The sequence below is a fragment of the Dermacentor albipictus genome, chromosome 1, assembly GCF_038994185.2.
Source record: "Dermacentor albipictus isolate Rhodes 1998 colony chromosome 1, USDA_Dalb.pri_finalv2, whole genome shotgun sequence".
Lineage (NCBI taxonomy): Eukaryota > Metazoa > Arthropoda > Arachnida > Ixodida > Ixodidae > Dermacentor > Dermacentor albipictus.
In genome coordinates this window covers 393,803,788-393,831,748 of record NC_091821.1, presented here as the reverse complement: position 1 = coordinate 393,831,748, position 27,961 = coordinate 393,803,788, and the positions used below count along the sequence as shown (strand labels likewise).

Genomic DNA, 27,961 nt, shown 5'->3' with positions numbered 1-27,961 from the left:
ACTAAAAAATGGCTGTGCTCCAGGAGCAGATGAAATTAAACCGAAACCTCTAAAGGCTGTAGGTGAAATAATCAGTTGTCCGCTCTCTCACATTTGCAACATTATTTTATCTACAGGCGTTTTTCCGCAGAAAATGAAACTGGCCAAAGTGACTGTTGTGCACAAGGGTGGCCCAGCGAACGAACTAACAAATTATAGGCCTATATCAGTACTACCAGTATTTGCAAAGGTAGCCGAACAGGTTATAAACAAAAGATTCGTCCGTTTTCTCACCGCGCAAAATATTATAGCCGATGAGCAATTTGGCTTTAGGAAAGATAGATCAGCCGAAACCGCACTCCTCGGGATAAAGGAAAAAATTCTAAACAACATTGAAGAAAAGGCACACACCCTGGGAATTTTCCTCGACTTCAGAAAGGCATTCGACTGTGTTCAGCACGATGTTCTAATAAGAAAGCTTCCACTATACGGATTCCGTGGCGTGTCGTTGACCTTAATTGAGAGCTATTTAACGTCAAGAGAGCAATTTACTGTCATAAATGCTGCAGCCTCACACGTAAAAACAATAAAATATGGTGTGCCTCAGGGATCTATTCTCGGACCTGTACTCTTTATTTTATACCTGAATGATATTGTGAATATACCAGGCAGCGAAAACCTAGTGTTGTACGCTGATGACACTAATGTCTTTTTCTCAGGTATTGACCCCTACGCGCTCGAAAGAAAGGCTAACTATTGGTTGACCGGCTTGAGTACATGGTTAAAACTAAACAAGATGCAATTAAATGCTAGTAAGACCAAATACATTCTCTTCAGAGCAAAAGGTGTAAAAGCTCCTGACAACCTAAACTTAAACTTTGAAAACACTCAGCTGAAACAGTGCTCGCAAATTCGTTTTCTAGGTGTTCTGTTTCAAGAAAATCTCTCTTGGAATTCGCATGTTGATCAGCTTCGAAGTGATCTTTGTCGGGCGGTTGGCATTTTAAACAAATTGAGATATCTCCCGGCGTCCATAAAGCGGCAAATATACTATTCATTAATACATTCCCGTTTAAGCTACTGTTCCCTTGTATGGTTAACGACGACACAAACAAATCGAGATTCCCTCTTTGCAATTCAAAAGCGGGCGTTACGAGCTATTGGGAAAATACAGTTATTGCGCAGCTGCTGGCCCTTGTTTAGGTCTTATGGAATACTAGAAATAAGTAAACTGCACACATACAAATTATGTCTGGAAATATTACGCCAGTACAAACTAGACAAAATAACCTTCGAAACCACCTATCACACTAAACTTAGCACATACGAACTTAGGAAACAATGTATGGAAACACCTCGTGTACGCACTAATTACGGTTTTCAGAGGTTAGGATGGCAAATTCCTGACTTAATTAATCAATACCCTATTATTCTGGATACTGTACGCAGCACTCCCTCTATACGTAAATACAAAATGTTAATTAAAGCAATGCTCATAAATGAACCTTAAAGGTGAAAACTGAACGTATACCTATCACTAGTGTGTTTTGTAAATACTGCTATGATCGAATTGTGCTTTGAAGTATGCTGTTTTGTTTTTCCGCCGAAAGCCTGTGTTTTGTAAGGATGTCTTATGCATTGTGTAAAAAATATTGAATGTGTGTTCTATTATGTAATGCTCTTTCTTGAGTTTTGTAGCCTGTGGTGCCGCCTGTCATCCGGGTGGCGTGGCCTCGTCAGGCAAAGTATGCCTTTTGCCACGTCACCCTGGACAACCTTTTCGTTGTCTTAAATAAATTCTGAATGAATGAAAAACAGGGTTTGAAAAAGGAAGGCAGAAAGTGTTTGCTAGAACAGCTGTGCTAATGAGCAACGAAAGACTGTACTGCTATGCTGAATGTAAGAAAAACATAATAAAAAATTAGCATGTGGCTGTGTGATCAGCTTCAATATACAAAAAAAAAGTTTATGCAACTGGGGTTAGTTTTTCTATGCCAGTCATAATAAAATATTTGTTACAATTTCTTTTTAATATTTAGGGCAAAGGTTAAATGAAGTGAAAAGCTCAGTGATGCTCATCAATGCTGAACGGGCTTGTAGTATAATTAAAAAATGATGCCAGGGCACATAAAGCTATGTTCAAAAAGTGGCTTTTTTCAGCCTGTTGCCTGGCTGAGGTGTAGCTTCCTCATTATAGCTCTACTGGTGGCGGCTACACATAACAACCAATTTACTTGCGACTTTGTTCTTAATTCTCAGGAAAACAATCCCTGAATGAAATTAATGTAAATTTATTGTTAATACATGCACATTTTCTAACTGTAGGATGTTTCACCATCCTTGCTTCCATTACATAAATGACCTGCGATCTGTTCTGTGACGAATGCCCTAGGTCTGTGGGATAGTTATATAGATGTGGTGGGTGATAACTGTTTCATTCTGCCAGACTTTTGTTAATGTGTTGAAGTTTTGCGTAGCAACGCAGATGTCGTCTCACATTTTGATCTGATTTGAAAGGTTAGCATGGGGGTGTAAAGTAAGACATCTTGAAGGAAGATATGCAAAGTAACATAGCATCGCATTTCTTGCCCTGTGCTTCACTAATGAGAAAGCTGAATTGTCTCAAATCTGTTACTTTGAGAATGAGAAAGCTGAATTGTCTCAAATCTGTTACTTTGAGAATAGTGACTTCATTCGCTCTGAAACTGTGCAAGCCATAGCTCTGTATGATGCCGTGTGAGGCTGTTATTGGTGTGGGCTGGAAGTGGCCATGCTCTGAATATTATTTTTTCATGCCTCTGTGGATGGCTCTACAGTTTAAAAAAAGTTGTCTATTCGCACTTATGCCACAATGTAGATCTTGGTCGGTATAACGTAAAACTATTCCAATCTGTGTTTATTTCAAACAGGCCATTAGCACTCTATGATAGGTCAAAATTACTTGGGCTCTGCCCATATGGGCGTGGCACCTGCCCATCTGGGCAGAGCGCGAACCATTCTGACCTATCATGGAGTGCTAATGGCCGTTCTGAAATAAACACAGATTGGAATAGTTTTACATTACAACAGCCCTTGTTCCTCTGTTTGTAAAAACTAAGTGCTTCTGATTATTTCGAAACATGTGCTCTCTGTTGCAATCAGTTGCGTGTTTTTAGGCCAAGAACATTGGCAGATTATCAACACTAGCACAATCCCCAATTTTTACAGCAATGCAAAGAAAGGCGTGGGATTTTTTCAGTTACTAAAGATTTTGTTGCCAGAACAGTTACATTTGCCACCAACCTGTAGTGCTTCAGTTATCAGTAGGCTGCACAGTGATGCTAAAGCCTCACCTGCTGGTGACAAATTTAACCACTTGCAGTCGTGACCTTCTGACCAGCGGAAATACCCGTTGCGGTCAGATGTTGAGAAGCACCCCACACATGCTTATGCTGGTGTTCGTAGTTATTTGGGTGGTAGTGCCAGCTTTGGGGAATTTTTTAAACTATTAAGTGCACTTCGTTTTTCTTTCCTCCATGCTTGAAGGGATTGTCACACGATATGTGGCATGAAGCGCTGACACGGTGGCAACCTTTTCTGCATTTGTATTCTAGGGACAAAATTCACGCAAGTTTTGTGAATCAGAAGACTGCTTTAGTGGTATAGATGAATACACTGTGTTTTCAGATGGTCAGCAAACATTTTCAAATGGGAGAACTGTAGAAGAAAGTGACAAAGAGGACCTTACAGGCCTGCAGTGCTAATCCTAACCTTTGCTCAGCAGAGTGCTTCGAGTGCTACCACAGAGCGCTTAAGTACCATTGAGAGCCTCAGGAATAAATAAGTTTTGTGATATTAGTCACTTAACAAGCATTAGTTTACCTGAGCACTTTTTCTGCGTGGTGTCTAAATGTGCGAAATGATGCCTGACTGTAACTATCACAGATTGGGTAAATGCGCATGATCACAAAGAGTTAAGTACCTGGGAATAAATTTTTTAATTAAAGAAAGTGCATCTTTCTATGCTTTTCTCATAAAACTACATCATGCTACTGTCCATACTTTTCGACTGATTAAGTTTTTACTTCTGTTGCTTTCATATCACCGTGTATAGCTAGAGGTATTTCTGCATGCACTTTTGCCTATTATTTATTTGTCTTTACATACATCCATCCATGTTCAGGCTTTTGCTAAAGTCAAAGTTTAGATTTGTCAGTACTGAAAAAAAATGTAAGTTCACTGCCTTCCACATTGACATTTAATGACGCTTTTGACTGGTTTTCTGCTTCGAGTCTTGAGATGTACACTGCACCTATCTTAAGAAAGCCAGGAGCGCTCAGCACACAATGGAAATGCAGTGTTCCGCCTGAGAGGCAGCTTGTTACAAATTGTCTCCGAGCACTGAAGGGTAGAGAAGACGCAAGCACTCTCAAAGATATCCTGGGGGTAGGGGCAGCAGTCCGCCACGTCAATTTGAGGCATGTGGCACAAAGGCATTGTGCCGACCTCGAGCACTCACCCAAGCGTGGCATCGCTTGCATCTTTTTTTTTTTTCTGTAGGTATTTATTCTTCCTGCAACTGAAGCAGGACATCCTTTCGGGAAGGCTGCCATGCAGTTACCAGACAGCAGTCGAACTAAGCGCCTATGCTCTGCAGTGTGAGTTGTCTTTTGTTTTTTATGCATAGGCTGTCTGTTGCAGTTGCGATTCGTTGCATGCATTAGGAATTCCATTTCTATTGTGTGTGTTGTGTGATCGTGTTGGTAATGTTTTTTTCTAATCATTCTGCACCCTTCCTGTGTAGCAATTTAGGTGGCTAAACCTTTATTTAGACTTGTGAGCCTCAGCTGAGTACTTTACATCAAGATATAGAGTCAAATATGAGTCCTCCTCATCCAGATTACAGCTGCTTTATTTTGCTTTCTTGAAACGAGTCATGTTCATCAGTTCCTTTCCAGTATTTCAGTTTATATTAGGCTACTCATGAGATGGGGGTTGGGGGGCATATTTTCTGATGATTCACAGACCTCTTGTTATATGTGCAAGCAGTAATACCTGAAACTTGAATTTAGGCTGTGGGGAAGTGCCCTTTTAGAACAACTGTCATTCATTGTTTGTGTGTGCATAGCGCATTTTTTGCATCGTGACATAATGAGCAAAAATTTGGCACAAAAGAAAATATGAAAAATGTCTTACTTTTTTTTTTTTTCGAAGGAATTTGGAAGGTAAAGAGCTCTGCCAGACACCTTGTTACGAACAAGCATGTTTAACGGGGGGTGCAGAGGAGATTTTCCTAGACCACCAACATCATGAACAATGTACTTTCCTTTGTGTTGTGTCCTTAGGAATTTGTTATGTGAAATGCTTGCACGTTGAACTGATTTCACAGTTGCATCTGCTGCAATCATCCGAGCATCACTACTGCTGTTATTTTGATTCGGTGTGCACACAATGTTTTAAATATCATTGCAGCTGAATTGGGTGACTATGACCCTGAGCAACACACTCCGGAATTCGTCTCCGAGTTTAGGTTTACAGAAGAGCAGACAGAGGAGATGGAACTGGACATTATTAATGCATTTAAAGAGCTGAAGTAAGTTCTTTCCTTCTTTTTTTTTGGTTGTTAGCTTTTCATACTCTCAAAAGCGATAATGAACAATTGTGATTATTCTAGAGTGAAAAAGTTTCTTCCTTATTTCAGTAGAAATATAAAAATGTTATTGATTCATTTGTGCACATGAGCACAAATGAATGCACTTGCATCGCATTACTACGTAGTAGCCTTGTTTCGCTAGGTTTTCGACCACATCTGCTGTAAAGTATTGCTACAGCATCACATCTAGATTTGTGAAAAAGTGTTTGCATCACCTGGGCTCTTTACAGTTCTGTGCTTTGTTGTGAAAGGCTTTGTTTCGCTGACCAGGAGAGTAAAGCCAATGAAATTCTTGCATTGCATTTGCTCATACAAGCTACATTCTGTTGTAATTTTAGTCTATTTCCTCCTAAATTGAGCAGGATTTTAGATTCTTTAGTGTCAAAATGTACCTCTTGTAGATAGGAAATTTACCAAATTTCGAAGGATATCTACTTGTCTGATTATAACGTATTTAGTGAATACTGTAGCAGTTGTTGAATGTTGGCTCCAGTTTCCAGTACAGTGCACAGCTCCTGAAACAACGTTGTCTTGCATTGTGTCACTACTGGTAGCCGAACTAGGTTCATACTCATTACATTGTAATAGGACACAAAACAATGTGAAGCAAGATCAGGACAGGACCTGCTTTGTCCTTAATTCACATTGTATTGTGCCCCATTACACCATGATAAGTATGATTGTATGTTGGCATCACAGCTTTCGCAGCAGCCCTCTGTAGAATTGTGGTGTGCTTTCACGGCAGTGTACTCTGGATCACTGTGAAGCCACACCCAAAGCCACACTTGCATATGCCCCTGCATCGTTACATTATGCTTCGATTTCTTAACTTTCTGGAGTGAGTTATAAGCCCGAAATTATAATACACTTAATTGTTTGGCTTTGAATAAAGAAGTCACAACTGCTGGGCTCTTTAATTTTTGGATAGCTTAGGGGGGGGGGAAGGAAAGATGTGCGCATATGTTTTTGAACCCGGTTGTCATATAGTCCCTTATAATTTGTTTGTAGCCAGAGGTACCTATCAACTTGAGATGTTTGATTCTGAGAATTTAAGGCATATTGACTTTAAAACACATCACGCTTACGTTTTGGTGCCATAAGTTCCCTAGCTGACTGTCCTCAGCACTGCATTTGATTGATATATGGGATGTAGCCGTGGAGGCTTCTCCCATATGCATGCACACATTTTGCAACATTGAGCTCTTTTTCTGTTTTTAAGATGTCACTGTGATCCATGAAACAGAACAAGCTTGTTTGCCCTATCATGCTGTTGGTGTTTTGCTGAGAAATATTTTTTTTTTCCAAATGTGTAACATACTGTAATTGGGGAGCATAGGATGGCAGAGTGGAAGTTTATTTCTTAGTGTAATGGCTGGATTAAAAAAAATTTTTTTTTTGCTTTAACAAGACATTTCAATTTTCTCAAGCATACTTGTCAGCGTGTCATTGTCAGAATGGGTACACTTGCTGCTTGTGTGCCAATCACACTTTTTGTTTCATTTTGATGCACGATGTACAATTTCAAAATCCTCAACAGCCATTGAGATGCTCTCTGTAACATAGTAACACACTGGTTGGGTTAGTTATCGACAGGCAACACAAGCTCTATTGAGTTATTGATGACTTGGCTCTCTTTAACAGGGGTCAGACACCTGCTCAGGCTGAAATGAACTACCTGAGTAAAGTTAAGTGGCTTGAAATGTATGGAGTGGACATGCACACTGTCATGGTGAGTTTTTTCTGTCTTTCTTTTTCTTCTGATTGCAGGGAACACTGATAATGTAGCAAAATGTGCTAAACATTGTATTTAATATTACCGTATTTGCATAAATGCAATGCAACAGTAATTGTATAACTACAGAGGGGAGTACTGAGTGCTCAAAGAAGAGCGAGAAAGAGTAGAAAATGCAAGCAATAACATTCTACAACAATTATGATGTGACCTAATAATGCACAAAGCAGCTATATCTTTGAATTTGAAGTAGGGACTTTTAGCATAGTGACAGGGCGACCTTCTGTCAAAGTTTACAAACAGGGATAATTGCATGTCATAATGAAAGTGCTGTTCAGGTTTTGTGAGCTATCTTGAGCCTAAATATGGGAAACAAAAGGCATTAAATAATAGATTACATTTGGTTATCGTTTACTTCTTTTTGCTCTTTACAATGTGAAACAGGCAGAAATATCACATAATTTTTGGTCTAAATGTCTCAGTTAGGCTGCAGTGGTGCTGGAGGCAGTGAAGTGAGAAATTTGAAGAGAAGTCAGTTTAGTCTGTTCTAGTCAGTGCTGTGGTACATATGCCCTACAGAAACTCTGGCCAATGGCATTTCTTAGACAGACACAGAAAGTCATGTGCAGATACAGTAGCTGGTATTTCCCCAAAGATGGATGTCAAAGGAACCATACACACTTTGCAATCAGCATAGGCGCTATAGTCTGACAACGTAGTGGTGCGAGAGTCTGTGCTGTGCTCTTTGATATTCCTTAACAATGGCAGAAGTGGACTTCAAATATGCAAAGCCTTGTGATTTTCTTTTGTAGCTGGAACTGACTTTCCAGGTAACTGTTGTACAAGAGCCTTCTTGCACAAAAGCGTAAATAGCATCTAAAGCCATGGTGTTGCATCTCTCTTGTTCTTGCTTGCTGTATCTGAGATCAAGCTTTGACACAAAATGCCTACCAAGAAGCATCACTGACATTTGGTGGTTTTGATTTGCTGATACGGGGAACGTGGCATCTGCATCTTAAGCTGATGTAAATGCGGAACACCATTTAGTGATGCCCATGTGCCCATAAACAGTGACAGCAAAGGATACTGATTGATATTTATTATTAGTCGGTCTGTTTTTGGACGCATCAGCAGAACCTTAAAGGGACACTTAAGAGAAATACTTAATCATTTTAGACTGATTCTTTCAGAACCATATTTTCATGAATTTTGCAGTAGTAAGCTAATTATTTGGAGTGAAAATGAAGATCAAAGTTCAACTTTCTAAAATTTCACACCAAGGTCTCAGCATCGATCTGCCAGTGTGACATCATGGATTTCAAAGTATGTTTTTGTATCTTGGTCATTGCGGGTTGGTAAATATTCTAGAAATTTGCTAAGCACAGTCTTTGCCTCTTTTAGAATACAACGCATTGATCCTTACCTATAAAAAATTTAACTTGGCCTGAGCAGACTCCATCAAAATCCATGACATCATGGTGAGCTTGTGCGAGAATTTCAAGGCAGCATCACCTCCTGTCTATAACTTTTATGTCTCTTCTGGCTTACCAAGTTTCTTTTCATGGTAAGAGGGGCCTTACTGGTATTGTAGAAGGCTAATTTTCTAGTACAGCTCAAATTAACTTTCTCTTTAGTGTCCCTTTAAGAAATTTGGAAATATAGACTACACATGAGAAGGTTTCAAAGTAGAATAAGCTTGGCCTTGAACAAGTATGCTTCTGAACTCTCTCTTCTTTTTGTCATACATTCTGTTTGCCATACCATAGTTTTGCCATACGTTCTGTGCTTTTGTTTCAGGGGAAAGACGGCCAGGAATACTCGTTGGGCCTGACTCCAACTGGCATTCTAGTCTTTGAGAGGCAAACGAAGATTGGCCTCTTCTTCTGGCCGAAAATTACGCGGCTCGACTTTAAGAGCAAGAAATTGACGCTTGTGGTTGTGGAAGATGATGATGAGGTGAGGCATTGTGCATTCTACAGTCTGTCAGTCTTAAATCGTATTGTATGTGTGTGGAGGCGAGGCATTTTGTGATGCATTGTATGACGCATTCTATGGTGGGCCAAGCAGTCTACACTACATGTACTAACACAGCTCTTTTGCTGGTGTGGTGGGTGTGAATCAATTGGTTGGAACTATATGAACTACCTCGAAAGGGTGAAATTAACCAAAAGAAAATTAACCAAAAGCAGTGTTATTGTTTCAAGCTTGTGAAAGACAATGAAGCTGTGTTGATAAGATGAACAATCACCTTCAGATTTGCTTGACATCTTCTCTGCCATTATCTTACACAAAACTAGCCTTGCATTTAGTGTAGATGCAATTCATCTTATGAGCATAAAGGGGAAAATGCTTTCTTTCCATCCTTTCTGCATGACTGACAGTGTACACAGAATGCTGACTATAGTCATTGTTCACCATGTTAATGCAAAGAAAGACTAACACTAACTTCATGAACCTAATGCATTCTGTCAATTTTCCTGCACTGCTTGCTTATGTTGAAGTACAATTTGTGAGGCTTGCATAATCAGTGAATGGCAGTGATCAGGCTCAGTTTTAACATTTGGTTATCACTGCAGATGTATATAAATCAGCTTGGCCACTTTAAATGTGGAAATGTTGGTTTTGTTTTTACGTAAATATCTTGTTTATTCATTGCATCTTGTGTGATGTACTATAATTTGTCAATGTTGTGGAAATGCAAGCATTTGAACAGTGTCTAAATTCATGTTAGGTGTTTTGTCTTAGGTGTTTTGTTGTCTCTGTTGTGATAATTCGTGGAAGAGGAGGTACCATGCCGGTTTGCATATATGTATTTATTAGTAATAGAAGAGAGCTAATGTTATGCTTTTTGTTATGTGCCATAGAGCTCTGCATCTGCTCTAATGGAAGCTGCTAACATAGTTTCTTTATTGGAGAAGACATTCGGCAATGCATCAGCAAAATTTCTGTCTTTATTTTGTCACTGATTTAAAGCTGACCATTAAGTTTAGGTTTGATTTTGATCTTACCTAACTGGAGAGCAGTTCCGATCCTTTAGTTGCGGAGAATATATTTTTTGGCTCAGTAGTTCTCATGTGCTGCTGCTGAGCTCCGAGTTGATAGCTTTATTCCGTTTTCTGCGTAGGTAAAGTGCGTTCTGGTGGGAGAACTAAAAGATGCTAGTGCGCATACAGTTCGGGGCATGCGTAACAATCTTGGATCATCAGGATTAATCCAGATTTCCCTACTACAATGCCTTTTACTGCACAGGTGTAGCTTTCATACTTAAAGCTCTATAGTTACAGTAGTATGTTAATTCAATTTTTTGGTTAATTTTATTGCGGCCGAAGGTCCCGGCTGGGGCCCATGCATTTCTATGGTCCCAAAGCTCCGTTATTTCGATCTCAAATTTGACCTTAGCCGAATAATTAGAACTTGACTGGTCAGCTTCGCTGTAATACAGCCGTGTTAATCGGTGAAGCATACGCAACTTATTATTGCGATATCAGTCATATGGACATTCTAGGCGCATTCTTTGCCGTTGGCGTCGTCATGATGTTCTGTATAATGTCCAAGGGTGATGACACCGTTGCTGTACGCTGTATGTGCGAGTGAAAGCTCGCGAGAGGAGCCGATGATCGCAGCTCAAGCTTGCGCGCGCATGGGAGGAAAGTGGGGAGTAAGCGCGCCATCTTTCGCGGCGCGCGAGGCATCGGGGGTTGAAAGGGAGGGGCAGCGTTAAACTCTGGCAGCAACTACTGTGTATGCGCGTCGCGTGGGCCGTATCTTGAAAGCGATCTGCGTTGGGGGTAGAGTCTAGGTGCACCGACGGCTCATACATTTATTATTGCTTTGTTCTCGCCGCTAACTTTTCATTGGAGCAATAGACAGCACGAGGGTCACTTCACTCGCTGCTGGTGCCGCACTTACTCATGCCAACGTTTTGACAGCGAGTGTCCGCGGTCATCGAGTGTGATGTTTGTTTGTCTGTGTGCACTGACACTATATATATGCTTGTTAATTTAGTTAATAAAAAATGTTTACAAGCTTATACGGATGATAAAACTATATCCTTTATTTGTATAGCTGTCTACTAATTTGCTGTCGCAATCGATGCTTCACCTTTCAGGTGAAACTGCGACTTTTTGTAGGGAAGCATACCAACAATGAAAATGGGCCACCATCACGGGACATTGTACGCGTTCCTTAATTATACAGGCATGCGCATGCCATCTACGGTCACAGTACGAGTATCTAGCCGCCTTATAAACATACTGACAGCCATTCAGAGCTATTTCTGACGCTGCTGTGATGATTTGAGCCCTCGTTTTGCCCGCCATGCGTGCCTCGTATATGAGACCATTAAAAGGGCCTAGTACTCGTTCCTTAATTTTAGTTGCACGTGCACACGCCGTGCACTAGCAAGTGGAGAAAAACCGTCTGCATTTTGGGAAAGCTAGCAAAAATAAAGACAGTAAGATGAAAAAAAAAAAAAGCTCCGAAAGATAGGGGACGTTTAAAGCCAACAAAAGAGCGGGGGTCTATCTAAATCTCTGGAGCCTGCCAGTAAACTTATTAGGTGCCTCGGTGCTCATACTGTGACCAGAGACGGTGCATGTGCATGTGTAAATTATGAAACATGTGCTATGTTTTGCAACAAGTGCAGGCACCTTAGCAAGTAATTTTGTGCTTGTAAGTAGTTTTTATAATAAATACTAAAAGTATTCAATTTTTTTTATACTTCAAAGCTTTGCCTCCTTTGTATTGATGAAAGGAAAAAAGAGCGAGAGAAAGATAGAAGGGAAGAGGGGAAATTTAATTATTTTTATGTGCACTCAGCCATAGCTTACTTTCTCACGGTGCATATGGTGTCTTAGAAATGACGCTCCCACGTATGCAGGGTCGTGAGCAAGAACACACATTTGTGTTCCGACTTTACAACCCCAAGGCAGCGAAGCACCTGTGGAAGTGTGCTGTGGAGCACCATGCTTTCTTTCGGCTCAAGGAGTCTGCGCGGGGACCAAACCCCCGGCAGAATTTCTTCCGCATGGGCTCCCGTTTTCGATACAGGTACATATGCCTAAGTGTTTGTTAGTATGGGGGAGTGGGTCAGGGAAGATTATTTTTGTTCTGTGCATTGCAGTGCATCCTGTAATGACCGCTGCACTGCTTCTGTCTTGGCAGTGTTTTCCTGTAGATGGGTTGTCACTTTTCAGCATCTGTGCGAGGGCATGCGTGTACAGTTTCTGAAATGTGCTAGGCATATTCACACTTCTGAAATGTGCATGACCTGTTGAGCCAGTTTGTTAACTGTATGAAAGAATAATTTGTATTAAGTTAGTGTAGTGGTTGCCTTACGAGGGCACTTGTGCACTTCACATGTGTTTGAATAGGGTAGGGGGGTAATTTAGACAATGACTCCCATGAGTTCCATTCTCTGGCACAGCGAATCTCTCCTCCAGCTAATGGTACGCTACCACAGCATAAGTCTGGATGTTTTCTTTGTAAGGTTCCAGCAATAGAATCTAGTAGCCAGGAAACATGCTATGCAAATCTGCCTTTAGTATCACAGGGGCTAAGCTGCAACAGCAACACTGTAACCTGAGAAATGTGCTAGCGGGGAACATAGCAGCTATGCTCTACTGAAATTGTTCCTTCAGAAACATATTAGTATGCTGTTTTGAAATACGTTAAAAACATAGCCAGCCACTACAAATGTCAAGATTTGTGTGCACTACTAACTGGAGTTATAAATTATTTGAATTTCTGCAGTACTTGACCCTACCTTCTGCTCGTATAGTAATTACTAGCCAATTAGTATATGAAAGACTGATTGAACAACTTTAAATTCTCTCTTTGTTCAGTGGACGCACAGAGTTCCAAGCCACTCAGAAGAACCGTACCAGGCGCACGGTGCAATTTGAGCGGCGTCCTAGCCAGCGATACTCGAGGCGCTCCACTAGACAAAGTCACCATCGAGCATCACTTCCTAACTGTGCGGCCCTCAATGCTGTGGATCCTGCAGGCACTGTCGAGGTGGCCAGTGCGACACCGCTGGACATAACAGTTGGACCACTGCTAATTGAGAACATGTGAGTTTGTGTTGCATCTTCTTTCTCAAGCAAGGTTTGGGTATGGGCTAGTTGGTATTCCAAGACTGACCTGCATGTGACCAGTCATTGGGGATCTGCTGGCACTCAGCATAACCAATGAAATGTTCATTTATTAGTTGTTTAACTTGCTGGAGAAAGACCACTGATTTGTAGCATTCATTCCTGTTTTTAGCCTTGTGGTCACATGTTGCCTTGCAGGTAGCATTGCAGATGGGCAGTTCCAGTACATTGGTCCCTTGGTACCTTGGTAAATTGGTACCTCCATTTTCAATTTCATGCAAAGATATGCGACTACCATGCTGCTGGACAAGCACCCGCATTTGCTTGTTGACCGCATGTTGTGATTGTCTCTAATTGATGAATTATTGCTCCATCTCTGCAAGCCCTCTCATCGGGTATTATTTACACTGTTTACATTTTAGACTCACGAAAGAGCCACAGAAGCTCGCTGAAGCAAATTGATGCTTATTTTTGCACTTTGCTGTCATGGCTGAGTGAGCCGACCTTTTGCCTCGCATGTGTGCATTGTACAGCCACAGGTTGTGTGAACCCACTTAGAGTGGAGAGTCTCAGTTACAGATTTGAAGAGGCGGCAGCACAAAAAAGGCATGGATGGAGACGAGAAGACAAGGACGAACGCTGATGAAGGTCTTTCAAAATATGTACGAACACGCTCAGTTCACCACATTGACTCAGTTAAATAGTCGCATATGTGGTGCTGTGTTCAAATGACTTGCAGATATTTTCTGCTTTCTTCACGGGCAACAGTAACAACAGTGCAAGCGCAGTGTATTCTCATACGATCCACAAAGTGTGGAAGAAGCTTTTTTGCCACCAAAGCAGTTTTCCTTGTAGTTTACCCCAGACTTACAGTTGTCGTCTTACATGGCGAAATTTGGCCTGCTTGAGGCTGAACAAGTAGCTGTTTTTAACCTGTTTGATCTCTTAATGAGAAGTGCATGTTCTAAATTTTCAATGTGCTTTTTGTGTAATCTCGGCCGCAGACTTCGAGTGCTATCTTGACAGTCTTCTTGAGACTAAAGTGGACAGGGCTTGTAAAAACCAACTGCATTACATACTAGTATTTGTGTGTATCTGTACAGTCAAACCCGGGTATATCAAATCTGAAGGGGATCACAAAAAAGGTCGATATATAGGTAATTCGATATACAAAACAAAAATATTATACGAAGGTTTTCAGGGGTATATTACAGCTGTTTGTTCTACAATATAATTCGTTACATGTGGGTTCTATATATGTGGGTTTGACTGTACATTTTTCCTGTCCTTGTCTTTCATCATTATCATTCCCATTTCTCCGTTCCCCCTGCAGAAATAAATAAATTGGGGGTTTAATGCCCCAAAACTGCACATTTTGTTATGGAGGACGCTGAATTAGGACTTCTGAATAATTTTGACCACCTGGAGCTCTTCAACGGGCACCCAATGCATGGTACACAAGTATTAAGTGTTCTGCCCTTATCCCAGCCACTGTGGCTGGGATTAATCGAACCCGCAACCTCGTGCCTATTAGTACAGTGCCATAGCTACTACCGCAGCAGGTCCCCATGCAGAATAGCAGGCTAGTGCATATATGCTGTGGTTGACCTTACTATTTATTAAACAATACTTTCTCTCTGTGCAGCCCGGCAGATGTTGTGCCAGTTGCCAGCCCTGTTGTGGCCACAGGGGAGGCAGAAAACAGGCTGGACACCCTCATTCGTTCTCTTGCCAAGGAGACAAGTTCAGCCTCGGACACCAGAAACGATCTGACTGTCTATAAGAAAGGAGACGTTCCTGCAGACCCAGAACCAGGTAAAGGAGAGTGTGCTGAATCCTTTGTCACATTCCAACTCGCACAACTAAGCCTCTCTCTCTATATATATATTTTTTTTCAATATGACCATTCTGTCAATTTGTATTGTACTTTCACCGATTGTGCATTTTGGGCGTGTTAGTGAAACTAATGCAAGCCAATGATGAATCCTACTGTGATCGCCAAACTTCACCGGGATAAAGAAATGCACAGCTCGCCGCTGTCAAAATGTGCACAAGACGCATGCTGACGATTGAAACATGTCCTCGCGCTTCCTCACATCCTCGTGCGTCCTGTGTCCACATGCCAGCGGTAACGAATCGTGATGATAGTCTTTCATTTGCTTTCTTGCTTTTATTTTTGCATGGCAAAATGCAGTGCTGCAACTACCTTAAGCTCAGATCTCTCCTCCTTAACAAAAAAATCCAGAATGGTGGCAGTGCGTTGATGGAAAGCTGTGCAATTTGCAGTGCGATGGCACCTCCTGGCACCCAATTTTGTACGCAATTTTTATCGACAATGCACTAGAAAAGTGATTTTCTCAAGTTCCGCATCACCTTTCTTTTTATTATTCCCCATGTGATAAAAGAACATCCGAGGATTGCGGGGAAAAAAAAAAGAAAATTGGACTAAATTTACCATTCTAATTACCAAATGTCCCTTCAAAGGTATGGGCGGTCAGCCAGTGTCATGGGCAGTAATCTGAAGCAGTGAGCGATAAACGGGAGCAGTGGCTGACATTTCCACTGCCACCCATGGTGGGGAGAGCTCTGCACTGAAGTCAAGTTATTTGTAAGACTGTGTTACTTTATCGAAGTTGCTCACATAGAGAGGGTGGCATTTACTCTGCTAATACACAGGGCCCTTGGACTAGAGGTTATCAGTTGTTGCTGCAGATGGAGTACACCTCTTACTTAAGCTTTGAGCGGTAAAGTCCATTTCTTGCTGCTTTTTTTTTCTGCTTCTAGATGCTGAGGAGCTGAGTAGGAGGCTGAAGGCCCTGGACAGTAGCTGCAGTGCTAGTGGAACCAGCTGCAGCAGAAGCAATAGCAACCGGAGCAACAGCAACAGCTCGCCAGGAATGAGTGGTGGTAGTGGCAAGGACTGCTGTGCAGCTGGCACTGTCACTGTGGTTTCATGCGGTGTTAAGAACAACCAGGCCAAAGCTGGTACCAGCAGTGGTATGCCCAAGCCAATACCTCCTGACCAGATGAAGTGCAACATCCTCAAGGCCAGGGCAGAAGAAGACAAGCGTAGGGGTGAGTCGACGACTTCTGCCGCAGTTCATGCTTGTAGGCATTAACATGTTGCATGTTACTGTTCCAGACTTGGATAGCGACTGGGCATATTGGGTCTATTAGCCCCGAGAACAAACGCGAGCGGCGCTGCGAGCGCCGCTCGCGTGACGTCAGGGCACGGACTCGCGCCTGTCGTCTGCTACAGTTCGGGCGTTTTCCGGGCGCTTTCTGCGGTGTTTTCGTTTGTTCGCCCTCGTTCTCTCTGCTTGTATACTTATGGTGGTCGTCTCAAATATATTTTTACGACGTCTTCCTTTGCGAACATTTTACCAAAGAGCTAATTTCTTAGACAACAATGCAGCTCTCGAAGGCAACGCTACAGTGCCAGCCGAAGCGACGCAGACCAGCCCATTGCGGGTTTTTCATACGCGGATCGACAATCGCAAAAGCATAGCCTATAGGAATCCAGTTATGATACCATACCTGCCGCGGTGCAACAAGTATGTCACAAAGCTGGCTATATATGACTTCTACAGCAGTTACGTTGATTTTATTCCGCTAAAACAGGTTTGCTCACGACGAGTAGTTCATGGTATAATATCGAATTTTTGCATTTCCTCACAGAAACGCTCGGCAGTAGCACGGTGACTTAACTAATACTGGAGCTTAGATTCTACACGCCTCACTTGCTTCTTTAACTGCTTGTCAACATTAGGCGGTTCTTCACGTGTTTATTTTTTTTAAGCGGCGGAAATTTGAAGTAAAGTTAATGAAGGCTTACAGCTATTTACAGAGTACAAATAGGAATGTACCAATATATATTCCCTTTTCCGTGCTACACGTTCAACTCACCTCTTTAGAGCGCGTTTGTTAATGATTAATAATGCATGTTATGTTTCTCTTTTTTTGTCTATGTTACAGGTGTATATCATTTATTTATTTCAATGCCGCAGTGTGTTTTGCATTGTTATCGTGAAAATATTTCACTGTGCTTTCATATATTGTATAACTGCAATGTTTTATGGCCACTATATAAATGTGATTTATATGGCGCTTGATGTGTTACCCCATGCAGCCATATTGTACCTAAGAGGGTGAGGTTACCTCAAGCCGCGTCTGTGCGGCTTTTTTCCCTCATCCACCTCCATTTACCACTCCTATGCACATGTGTGTGTAAATGGAACTTAATTTAGCCTGCAAGGTTCTATTTTATGTACCGACGACGCGAATAGTTATCCGTTTGTATAATTAAATAACGCTGGATCGAGACATGGTGAGACAGAAAGTGCTTGAATTTTCCTTTTGTAGGCAATCTAAGCTGCGTAGTAGTAGCTCGAGAATACTTTAGCCATTCCAGTTGGCGCTGTAAAAAAATGCTTTATGGTATTAATTCGAAGTTGAAGTGAACTGATGGGTTTCGCGAACATAGCGTGCCTCGCCATACGGACAGTCGATTGCTACCGTTACGTGATCAGGGGTGTGCCATATTGTCGATAAAGGCTACTGAGGGCCACTATGATACATTTCATCACTTTCAATTGAGTGGCTCTCGATCTAAACAACGAAACTTTGCTCTCAGGGGATTGCTACTATGGTGTTTGTGAATTAACTATGTAAATACTCTACATGACGTGCCGTCGTGTTAGCAGCCATGAGCAATTCGTTTTTTGGAGGCCTGTTTCAGAGGGGGATGAAAGTAGCAGCAAACATTTTCATAAGAAATGCGCGCCTAACTATTTTTTTACGCATTAATGAATGGCCATATTTGAATAGAACAACACACCAGAGTAATAAGAATCATGATGACAGCTTCGCTGGGCAGTGTCTTTCTAACATCGGATAACATGTTGACGCCAATTACCAAATTTTTCTTCCTCGTAAAATGCAATACCTCTCATAGCTAAATACTAAAGGAATGTTAAGTGTTTAGCGAAGCATCATACACAACTTCGCGCGTTGAATTTGCAGATATTCTTTTTTTAGTCAAAATTTACCGATAGACACGGCGCATATATGCATTGCAAAAACTAGTAGACCCCTTTAACGCTACTTAGCTTGCGATATCCAAGCCGCAAAGTTTCTGGACTCACACGCTTTTGAAGAAGAAACTGTGGTTAAGGTATGGCAGCTGAAAGAAGCTGACTTATTCTTCAATACGTACGGCTCGAGCCACCTATACCCCAAGCATACACGAAGGGAACGAGCGCGCGCGGCAGCCGAGCGAGCTGGAGCGAGCGGCGTCCTGGCCGTGACGTCACTCGCGAGAGGGCGCCATTCCTCTTTCTTGGGTCTAATACTATCCCTTGTTTGTTAATTTGAATTGCAGCTAAGTACTGTTTTCATTGTCATAGACAGGAGAGATTTGAATAAAAATATAGAGACTAGAAACAAGTAAAAGTTGCTATTTACACTTGAACCTGTCTGCACCTAAAAGAGATTTCCAAAATTGTTAAAGACTATAGCTTAACGAAATAGTAAACATATCTCCTTGAAACTAGCCTGTGAAAGCACAACAGTTAATTTAAACTATAATTATGTGGCAGTGGCAACAAATACTGCTGACTGCGCCATTAAAAGTGTGCTGGTGATACGTGTTTCAGAGATATTTTGTTTTCTTTGTAGCATAGCCACACTGGATAGAATGCTGCGCTAATGCTCTTCATTGATGTAAAGATTAAGTGTTGAGCACATGCTTGCAAGTGCACGTAGACCAATTTTCAGTTTTCTGTTGTACATTGAATGCAAAAATACCTGTAAACTGTGTACATAATCTTAATTTATGTGTAGGGTTGACACATGTCCAGTTTGCGACACAGCCAGATTTTTAGGATGTTGCCGTTTGCACCATTGTTATTTGCTAGTTTTCTGGTTCTCCCTCGATGTCGTGAGAAACTCTAGAAACTGTCATGAGAAAGCCAGGCAGACCGACTGAATTAGAAGGTGAATTCGACTGACTGACAAACATTTGGCTTCTCAGATATACCAATTTCAATTAGTGTGACAGGAGCTCTTCACACTGTACTGTTTGATTGCTGTGCACATCCATCCATGTGCAATGTTACACATGGCTAGCACTTTGTGTAGCGCTGCTGTTTATGCTGTTAAATAAGGGAGTTTTTAGCGAAGGGTTCCATATTTGTGTTGGGTAATAATTGTACGACTTCGCTGCTTTTGTTTTGTTGGTGTGTAAAGCACGTTTTGACAACACATTCAGCGCTGAGACCCATCTGTCCATCTGTTGTTTTACTGCAGGCATCCTCCCCTCCCAACATGTGTGTTCTTGTATATCTGATTTGGCATCGAGAGGTTGGCTTTTCTGCAAAACTTAGTTGTCTATTGTTTTAGCTTGCGGCATTGTAAAGTGCATTGAAACCAATCTCACGTTATGTCTAGAGCATTGTTTCGAAAAGAGTGCAGTATCCTTTTTCCAGATGGCAAATAAAAAAATAAAGATTAAAAATTAACGCAGTACATTAACCATTAAGTTTTGCCAGGTCCTTCAGAGATCACATAAAAAATGTCATTTAAGCATAGTTATAGTTCGACCAATACAGCCGTTCACGTTGCTCGTTTGAAGCCCTACGTGCCCACCTTCAGTGCCCCACTGTAGCTTTCTCCGGTATGGTGCTTCTTTCCCGGTGGAGTAGTGTTCCGGTGAAGAGGACGACTAGTGTACTGAAACGAGGAGAATGAAGTTCTGTATCATCAGCTGGCGGCTGCTGGTGCCATGTTTTTAAAAAGTAGTTTAGCCTTCCCTGTAGGCCGTGGTGCTCTGGCCTGTTTAAAAGACCAGCATCTGCTTCTGCCTTGTAACAATATTGTACTTAGAAAAAAAGGCAGCTGTTAAAAATTTAACTCGAGCACATGTTTTTGTCAGTGCCAATTATTGTTAAGGTGCTCCTAAATTAATTTTTTTCTAATATGTAATTAATAGGATGCTCTTTGAGATGTTTTTGCCGATGCTAGTTGTAATATAGTGCTAGTTATTTAACCCTTTAAACCAAAATTATTGAAGAAATTGCAGAAAATATTGTTGCAGGTGATTTTAACTTCATTTGACCCTCGTAGTTGAATGCCAGGAATATTTTTGTCAAGACTATTTTCTTTGTATATTGGGGTATGTTGCAAATTTGTAACCTGCGGAACATAGGCCAAGAAATTTTGCACACATATAGCAAGAAAGACAATTTAGTAGTCTGAAGCAGTTATTGGCCTAACTTGTGCAAAACTGTGTATTTTGCTCTAAAGATGATCACATAATTAACAAATGGGTCACACAGCATTTTCTGCTAACTTATGGCTGGTGAAAATATTGAAAGCAGGTCACACTTTTGCTCAGACAGGTGCACAGTGCATTTGCACACACAAGTAAACTCTGACCCTTGCACCATGGTCACTTAAATGGTTGGCAAGTGCCATTGACAGGCTTGCCAATGTCCGATGCTGTCAGTGCTAACTACAGGCACTGACAGCATGCTGACAGCATGCTAACTACAGGCAGGGTGTATAGTCAAGGGGGGAAGGGGGTGCGCACGCCAGACATATCATCCCCCTCTCCTCCCTCCTTGCTTGAAATTTCTCTGCGCCGAAGATGCCTTGAATGAAATGATATGTGACAACACCCACCTGCACGCCTTCCTACCCTGCTCAAGTGCGTGCCCCCTCACCTCCGAAGAAAAAATTCCTGGCTACGCCACCGACTACAGGCACCAACTTCGCACAACTTCTCTTCCTCTTAGGCAGCTGTTGTCACTTATATTCTCCAGCAAAAGATGTGCGCAAAGACCCTTTCCCCTGTAAAAGGACATAATGTTCATTCCCTGCCGAGAAACAAGGCACTTTACAGGTCGTCGGACATGTTCCTACAGCAAATGAGTGCCCCAAACGCCGAATGTTGGGACTTCGTGACATACCGCAGCAAAAACAGTAATGCAAAAATTAATGTAATGTGTGCAGTAATGCACAAAAGGATATTTTGGAAGAATTAATTGATTTTCTTTATGTTCACGAAACGTAGAAAATTGTTGACGTTCCACATGTGAGCACCTTGTCAATCATGGCTTAAACAATGGTTGCCAGCCTCCTGCTATGGCTTCTAGATGGCACCTCATATCAGCACTGGAAAACATTGTTTGTCACAAATATGTAACAGCTGGCACTTTAGCCAGAAAGCGCATTCCCAGGGCATAGGCTACATTTATTCAGTATGTCACAAATTCGCAACAACTGGCATTGAAGGGTGAACTCATATACAACCTCTTTTGTAATTCATCTGCTGCAGTGCCAAGTCTAGGAGTTGTTGGAGAGAAAGTGCCGTTGCTTTTATCGGACGATGAAGATGGAAAGCCACTTATGGCAGAAAAGTACAAGACTGTCATTCATGTGAACGGGTAAGTTGATATGTCACATCTATGAAAGTTCAAAAACATTATAGTATTGCAGTTGCACCTTGTTATAGCAAAACTGCACTTGGCATAAAAAGTACATTTCTTTATATCTGATCTTCGTTTAAGCATTTTCTTATTACATGCATTGGTAAAAACATTTTAGATTTGCTTGGTTATATATTCAGTAATTGTCACATTTATGTTTGTTATATCAAGGTTTGACTGTTGTGAACAGCGCACGTAAAACCCCATAATTTTTGTTGTTGTTGTGAACAGTGCATTAAGGAGTAGTTATTACCCTGCTGGGTACCCTAAGAAACTTTCTTCTGGTTTCTTGTGCCAGGATACTTAGCAGTGTTGAGATGTTATTGGAACCTGTTATTGGACCTATAGACGATGTCAGTATGTGCATGTATAGTTTGTAAGTTGTCTAGCACAAACAAACAACAACACTTTATTCAACACTTTGGCTGGGGGCGTAACATGAAGTTAAAATTATTTTGGAGGGCTTTCATGTATACACCCATATACTATATATATTAGATTTATATTATATTATATATCTCACTTGCAGTGAATCCAGTGAGTTTTCTGGAGCCAAAGCAGCTGTGAATAGAGAAAAACTAAGACACTGGTAAGTTTACGACACCACATTTAATTTCCCAGAGTCTGGCATGGAGGGCCGTGTATATGATGGCTGAGAACACAAACTAGCAGTTAAAATGCATAATTATTGCATCTGTAATTGCCTGGCATTGCAGCTGTGGGGCTGCACTGCTACAGTAAAACCTCGTTAAACTGTACCCGCTTAAACAGAAGTTTTATTTAAGAAGTTTTATTGGACATAATGCGTTTTGTATTCGCATAAACCGTACCAGCTTATTGCGTATGTATCGGTTAACACGTAGTGTTTCCTTTGTTCGCCGCACAATCATGGCGGTGCATTGTCCCCATTGGGCGGCCCCGCAGAATAGCAAGCCTCAGAGATTGGAACAACAGCCTCCGAGCGCCCTGTGCGTTTGTGCGTGAAGGCACATCAACATCAACATCATTTTGGCATCGTGCCAGAGAGCATTGTGGCATCGTGCAGGCTAAGACTTGCGTCTTGCCGAAGCTCGGATAAAAAACACCAGGTGCTCAGTGTAGAAGAAAAATTGGACATCGTTCATGCTATCGAACATGGCACGAAAAAGTACCGTAAAAACCGCACTATAGGTCGGACCGGAATATAGGTCGACCCGCCAACAAACCAATTCTAAAAATGAAAAAAATCTTTTTCAATGGCAAAAGTACCGAAAGACACCCTTACCTTGAAACAAATGCGACTCAGCCGGTTGCACAATGGTGACAGTATTTATTTAAATGCTGCTTGCATGTGCACCTGGCCAAGTTTTTAACAGCATTGCACCTTATTCGCACAGTGTCAGTACCTTATTAACAGCGCTGCTGAAGCGCATTTACATATCGCTTAAACTCTGTGAGCTTGTCTTTGAATGCTTCGGGCAGTTTCTGGCACACAGAAGTACGGCGCCATAGTGCAAAACCCTTCCTCTTCATGAATCGTTGCACCCAAAATGGCGAGCCCTTGAATTGCGCCCTCATCAGTCGAGAGGTGCACGCGATCTCTACCACTTTCTAACGGATGCATTCGGCAGTCACATGCAGTGACCTTACGCGCAGCTCCCTGATGAACTCCGCAACCTTTTCATCCAGTTCTGGACACGCTGTAGTCTGCCCACGAAATGACATTTTCTTTTGGTTTGTGAAAGTTGTAATATGCTGCTTCTGCCTCTGCCAGTACCAAATGCTCTTTTCGGATACTCCAAATTCGCGCTGTGCCACCAGGTTACTGTGGACTTCCGCGTACTCAATCGCCTTCTTGAAGGCGACGGTGTATTGCCGTCGACTTCTGCTCATTTTGAAACAAAATGTGAAAAAGCAGCCTTTAGCCAATATATAACTTTGTGCCAATGGAAATGCAAAATGGCGGTGCCGCAATGCCGCCACGCCGCGCTACTGCTGATGGCGACGGCGAAGGCAGCTGTTTACTTCATCCGCCTGTTGTTGCAAGACTTCTGTAGTTTTTCCGCCAATGTCCGGTATATAAGACGAGGGTCTACTTTTCAAAATGCTTTTTTTTTTTTAAAGTTCGACCTATATTCCGGTTCTTACGGTAGGCACTGGCACACGACAGGGATCTGCCAAGGATGTTGACAGTAGTGTGTGGCATTTGGAATGCGAAGAAGTTGCTTGGCAGTGCCGCTGCGACTGTGAAAAAATGTCAGCTGTGAGGTTCGGCTTTTCTCCATCGTCGCCTAACGGCAGTGATGTGGACAGCACAGAAAGCGACAGCACGGGCAATTCAGGCCTGACAGTGGCAGAAGCTGTGCGTTACGTCAGCCTCGTGAATGCAATTGTCTCGATGGGAACAGCACCCCACAGTGAAAAAGGCGCTGCGCAACTTCTGCAGTGCTGCTGCGCCCATGCACGGAGAGTATGCAATGCCAATGAGGAACCTGCAGTGCGAGTATTTGCTGAGAAGAGGGGGCTGGTTGAAAAGCTGGCTCGCAGCTTCAGTAAGTTTAAAGCTGCTTCCGTCGCTGCTAGGCTGTTTCGGCATCAAACGAAAATAACAGATCTTTGTCGCACGAAGTGAGTAAATACTGCATATCTTTGAACTCTCTCTGAGTTCCATTTTTGACTGGTAAGTAGGTGACCTGATGCTATTTTGTTTAAGCAGTACTACCGTTTAGTAGATACTTTTTTCGAGCTCCGGCCCACTACGGTTTAACGAGGTTTCACTGTAGTTCTAGGGGACAGTTGGTGACAAGTTATCATGATATAAAACTGCTTTGCAAACATGCATAAAGGGTGAGTATGTTACAAAAAAAAAAAAGAAAGCAGTACACATTGTTACTACTCAGGAGTATAGAAAGGACAGAGATCTTTGTCTGTTTTGTACTAAATCACAAACCATGTGCTCAGAGAATGACATGTAATTGTGCAGCTGGGCTTCTGTGCTTCAACTATAAAAATAAACCGATATGGTGTAACCTCTTTGCTATGACATAGTTGCTAGCGTAAACAAGACTAAAGAAAAAAGGGTGGGACAGGACAGAGCGCTCTGTCCTGTCCCACCCTCTTTCTGTTGGTCTTGTTCATGCTAGTAACTACGTCACAGCAACTGCATCAACACCAGCTAGCCCAACTTTCTGCATTGATTACCCTTTGCTATATTAGAAAGATGTGGCTGTGTGTTTGCAGTGATACGAAGGATCTCTTGGCTGATAGTACTGCTGTCCTCAGCAATGGACATGCTGGTGACCTAGTGGCCGCACTGGTGAGTGAGGCTTCACCTACCTTTTCACTATGTACCTCGTGGTTACATATCTACATTTAAATGGACTGCTGTCAGGAATGACACCTATTAAGAAGCCTATCTAAATTTTTTGGAGTATCAAAGTACAAGCCTAACAGTTTAGCAGTGAGAGTTCTATTGCAGAGTAGCATTCATACCATGGAAAAGCATCCTTTTAAACTGAAAGTGCTTTTGTGTCATGATTAAGGCAAACAAAGCATATGTGCATTTAGTCAAAGCACTAGACCTTTGGTGAACCTGATAGGTTTCAATATGATCACTGAGAAGCCCATGGAGTTGCGTTGTCAACAGCTGTGTCTGCACTAAATGTGCATTAAGAACCTCCTAGCTTTTTTGGTCAGAAAAGTGCTACCTGCGCTATTCATAGAAACATAAACCAGCAATGAAATGACCATGTCACATCCATTCAAACTCTGTGACATCAGTAGGGTAAAAATACTTGTTTACTTGTTTATGTCCAAACACTTGTTTACACCCGCCGTGGTTGCTGAGTGGCTATGGTGTTAGGCTGCTGAGCACGAGGTCGCGGGATCGAATCCCGGCCACGGCTGCCGCATTTCGATGGGGGCGAAATGCGAAAATGCCCGTGTACTTAGATTTAGGTGCACGTTAAAGAACCCCAGGTGGTCAAAATTTCCGGAGTCCCCCACTACGGCGTGCCTCATAATCAGAAAGTGGTTTTGGCACGTAAAACCCCATATATTATTATTAAATACTTGTTTATGTCCAAGTAAGTGCTTTGTTCACTTTTGCAAGGCAGCTGCTCTACCACTGCGCTCACTGTACCAACCTAATTTTCTGCTATTGCATTTCATGAAACTAGCAATTCGTATGCCTGTTATATAGATGGCTTGCACTTGGCGTCATGGATGCCATAATGGAGGGCAGTAGTGGGCATTCCGCAGCATTTCTGGAGATGAGTGGATAGATGAAAAGATTTAGAATTATGTCGCTTTTGTCTTCCTCTACTTGGCAGTGACAGTGCAAGCCATCTGTTCACAGTGTCTTAACAAGCATGTTTGTTTCCCTGAACTCTAATAAAAAAAATATTTCACAAATTTGAAGAATTTGCACTAAGGTCAGTAATTAGTATGTACGCCACTGCATCCTGTGCTCCTCTGAATTGGCACAAAAATGCTGAAACTTTAAAGCACAAATTATGGGCACCAACGAATAGCTGAATTCTTTATTTTCTTATAGTTAAGAAGGCAAAGTCCAGACATATCATAGTCACTGACCAGTTTGAGAGTTATTCGGTGTCTTGATCTTGGCTTAGTTGAGGACAAGGGGCACATAAAAGCAGTAACATGGCAACCTCCCACAGTGACTGAGTAAATAAGGTATTCTGCTGCTAAGCAAGATTTATTCAATTCTCAACCACGGTGGCTATGTTCCAACAAGGATAGGACTTGGACACACATTTGCTGTGATTTCGGTGGAACTAAAATATACCTACGTTGTCAAAATCAGTCCTGTGTAAGTATATTTTGTGTAGGATGTAGAGCACTACCTAGCATCATTCTTATTGGTAAGTGATCTATGATATTTTCTTTGACTAAGCTGCCTAACCATTTTAGTGCTCATAAATTGCCCATTAAAAATGAAGCATGTTGTTTGCTGCATGCTGTTTGTGATTGTGTGAAGGAGTGTAGCTTCTGTAACCTGAACCACCACAGTGATTTCCTTCCCATTGTCTCTGTGCCACTCCCTCCTTTCCTTCCCCTCTCGCCACCAGTCACCGGGGTTGTCTGCCGGCAGTGGTGCCGCTAGCGCCAACACAGGCGGCTGTAGCCCGCTGCCGGCATGCGCGCACCAGCAGGCACCACGTGCCAGCAGCCCTGATTCCTCACAGCTACTCATTCAGTTTGATAGCGAGGACGAGGAAACACTGCCGCCGGCAAGCTGCAAGGCTGACCCTGCACTGCTGCTTAACAACAGCAACCACAGCAACCCCCCTCCCAACACCCCGCTCCTGCCGCCCAAGAAACCCATTAGTGCACCCGCTGAACATGCCCCTCCTTCTCCTCCCACTGCTACCCTTGAGCCAGCACTGCCACTGCCGCCACCACCACCATCTCCCCCCACACTCCCCAAAAAGAACTTGGATGGTGTGGTACTCACTGTAAGTCTCACAACTGCACACCCTCCTGTTGTGAGGTCCATTCACTCTTGCTCGCACTCGCTGAACTAGTTCAGAAAGCTTTGCACTTCATCGTACGGGTCACCAGTGCGGCATGGTGGCACCTGCACATCGCCATTAGTTTGTGAGTGATGAATACGCAGCATTCTTTGCCCTCGTGGCAGTGTTAGTGTAGATTTCATAAACTGCCAAGCTAATTTGCATAAGCACAGAAGTGACAATTAGCTAATCTGAACCCATTCGTGAAGTGCAAGGAAAGTCGAATGGACCTGTACAGTCGCCGTCAGACTTAACCCGAACAGCCAAGACACGTCCATGCAAGCTTGTTTCTAAGAAACACAGGCTGCAAGGAGCACACTTCGAATGCTTTGAAAGGAAGTTGCATAAAGCAAGCACTTTCCAAGGCATTTCAACGAGAAATCTCCGGCAATATTTACAGAAGCAAAAAGGGCGCTTAAAGTGTGTTCAGGCTAAGTATGACGGAGGCTGTACTGTCAGCATAAATTGAAAGACAATGAGAGCATCTGCCATGCACAGCCGTTTACAAGTGTGATGCAGCGTCGCAG

The 27,961-nt window shown here is 42.3% G+C and overlaps 2 protein-coding genes across 3 annotated transcripts in view; one reads left to right on the top strand and one right to left on the bottom strand.

Moving 5' to 3' along the window:
- Positions 1-27,961, bottom strand: part of LOC135914650 (histone deacetylase complex subunit SAP130-like) — a 612,247-nt gene that overhangs the window by 263,967 nt on the left and 320,319 nt on the right. The gene's annotated exons all lie outside the window — the stretch shown is intronic.
- Positions 1-27,961, top strand: part of yrt (erythrocyte membrane protein band 4.1-like yurt) — a 42,264-nt gene that overhangs the window by 3,761 nt on the left and 10,542 nt on the right. The window contains exons 5-16 of one of the 2 annotated variants that reach the window (XM_065447557.1): positions 4,519-4,616; positions 5,431-5,551; positions 7,253-7,340; positions 9,141-9,299; positions 12,223-12,392; positions 13,187-13,414; positions 15,081-15,250; positions 16,220-16,510; positions 21,771-21,879; positions 22,451-22,510; positions 25,141-25,216; positions 26,991-27,377. In XM_065447557.1, the coding sequence (XP_065303629.1) occupies positions 4,519-4,616; positions 5,431-5,551; positions 7,253-7,340; positions 9,141-9,299; positions 12,223-12,392; positions 13,187-13,414; positions 15,081-15,250; positions 16,220-16,510; positions 21,771-21,879; positions 22,451-22,510; positions 25,141-25,216; positions 26,991-27,377 (1,957 nt within the window). The remainder of the gene's footprint in view (positions 1-4,518; positions 4,617-5,430; positions 5,552-7,252; positions 7,341-9,140; positions 9,300-12,222; positions 12,393-13,186; positions 13,415-15,080; positions 15,251-16,219; positions 16,511-21,770; positions 21,880-22,450; positions 22,511-25,140; positions 25,217-26,990; positions 27,378-27,961) is intronic. The other variant, XM_065447567.1, reaches the window with a different exon arrangement.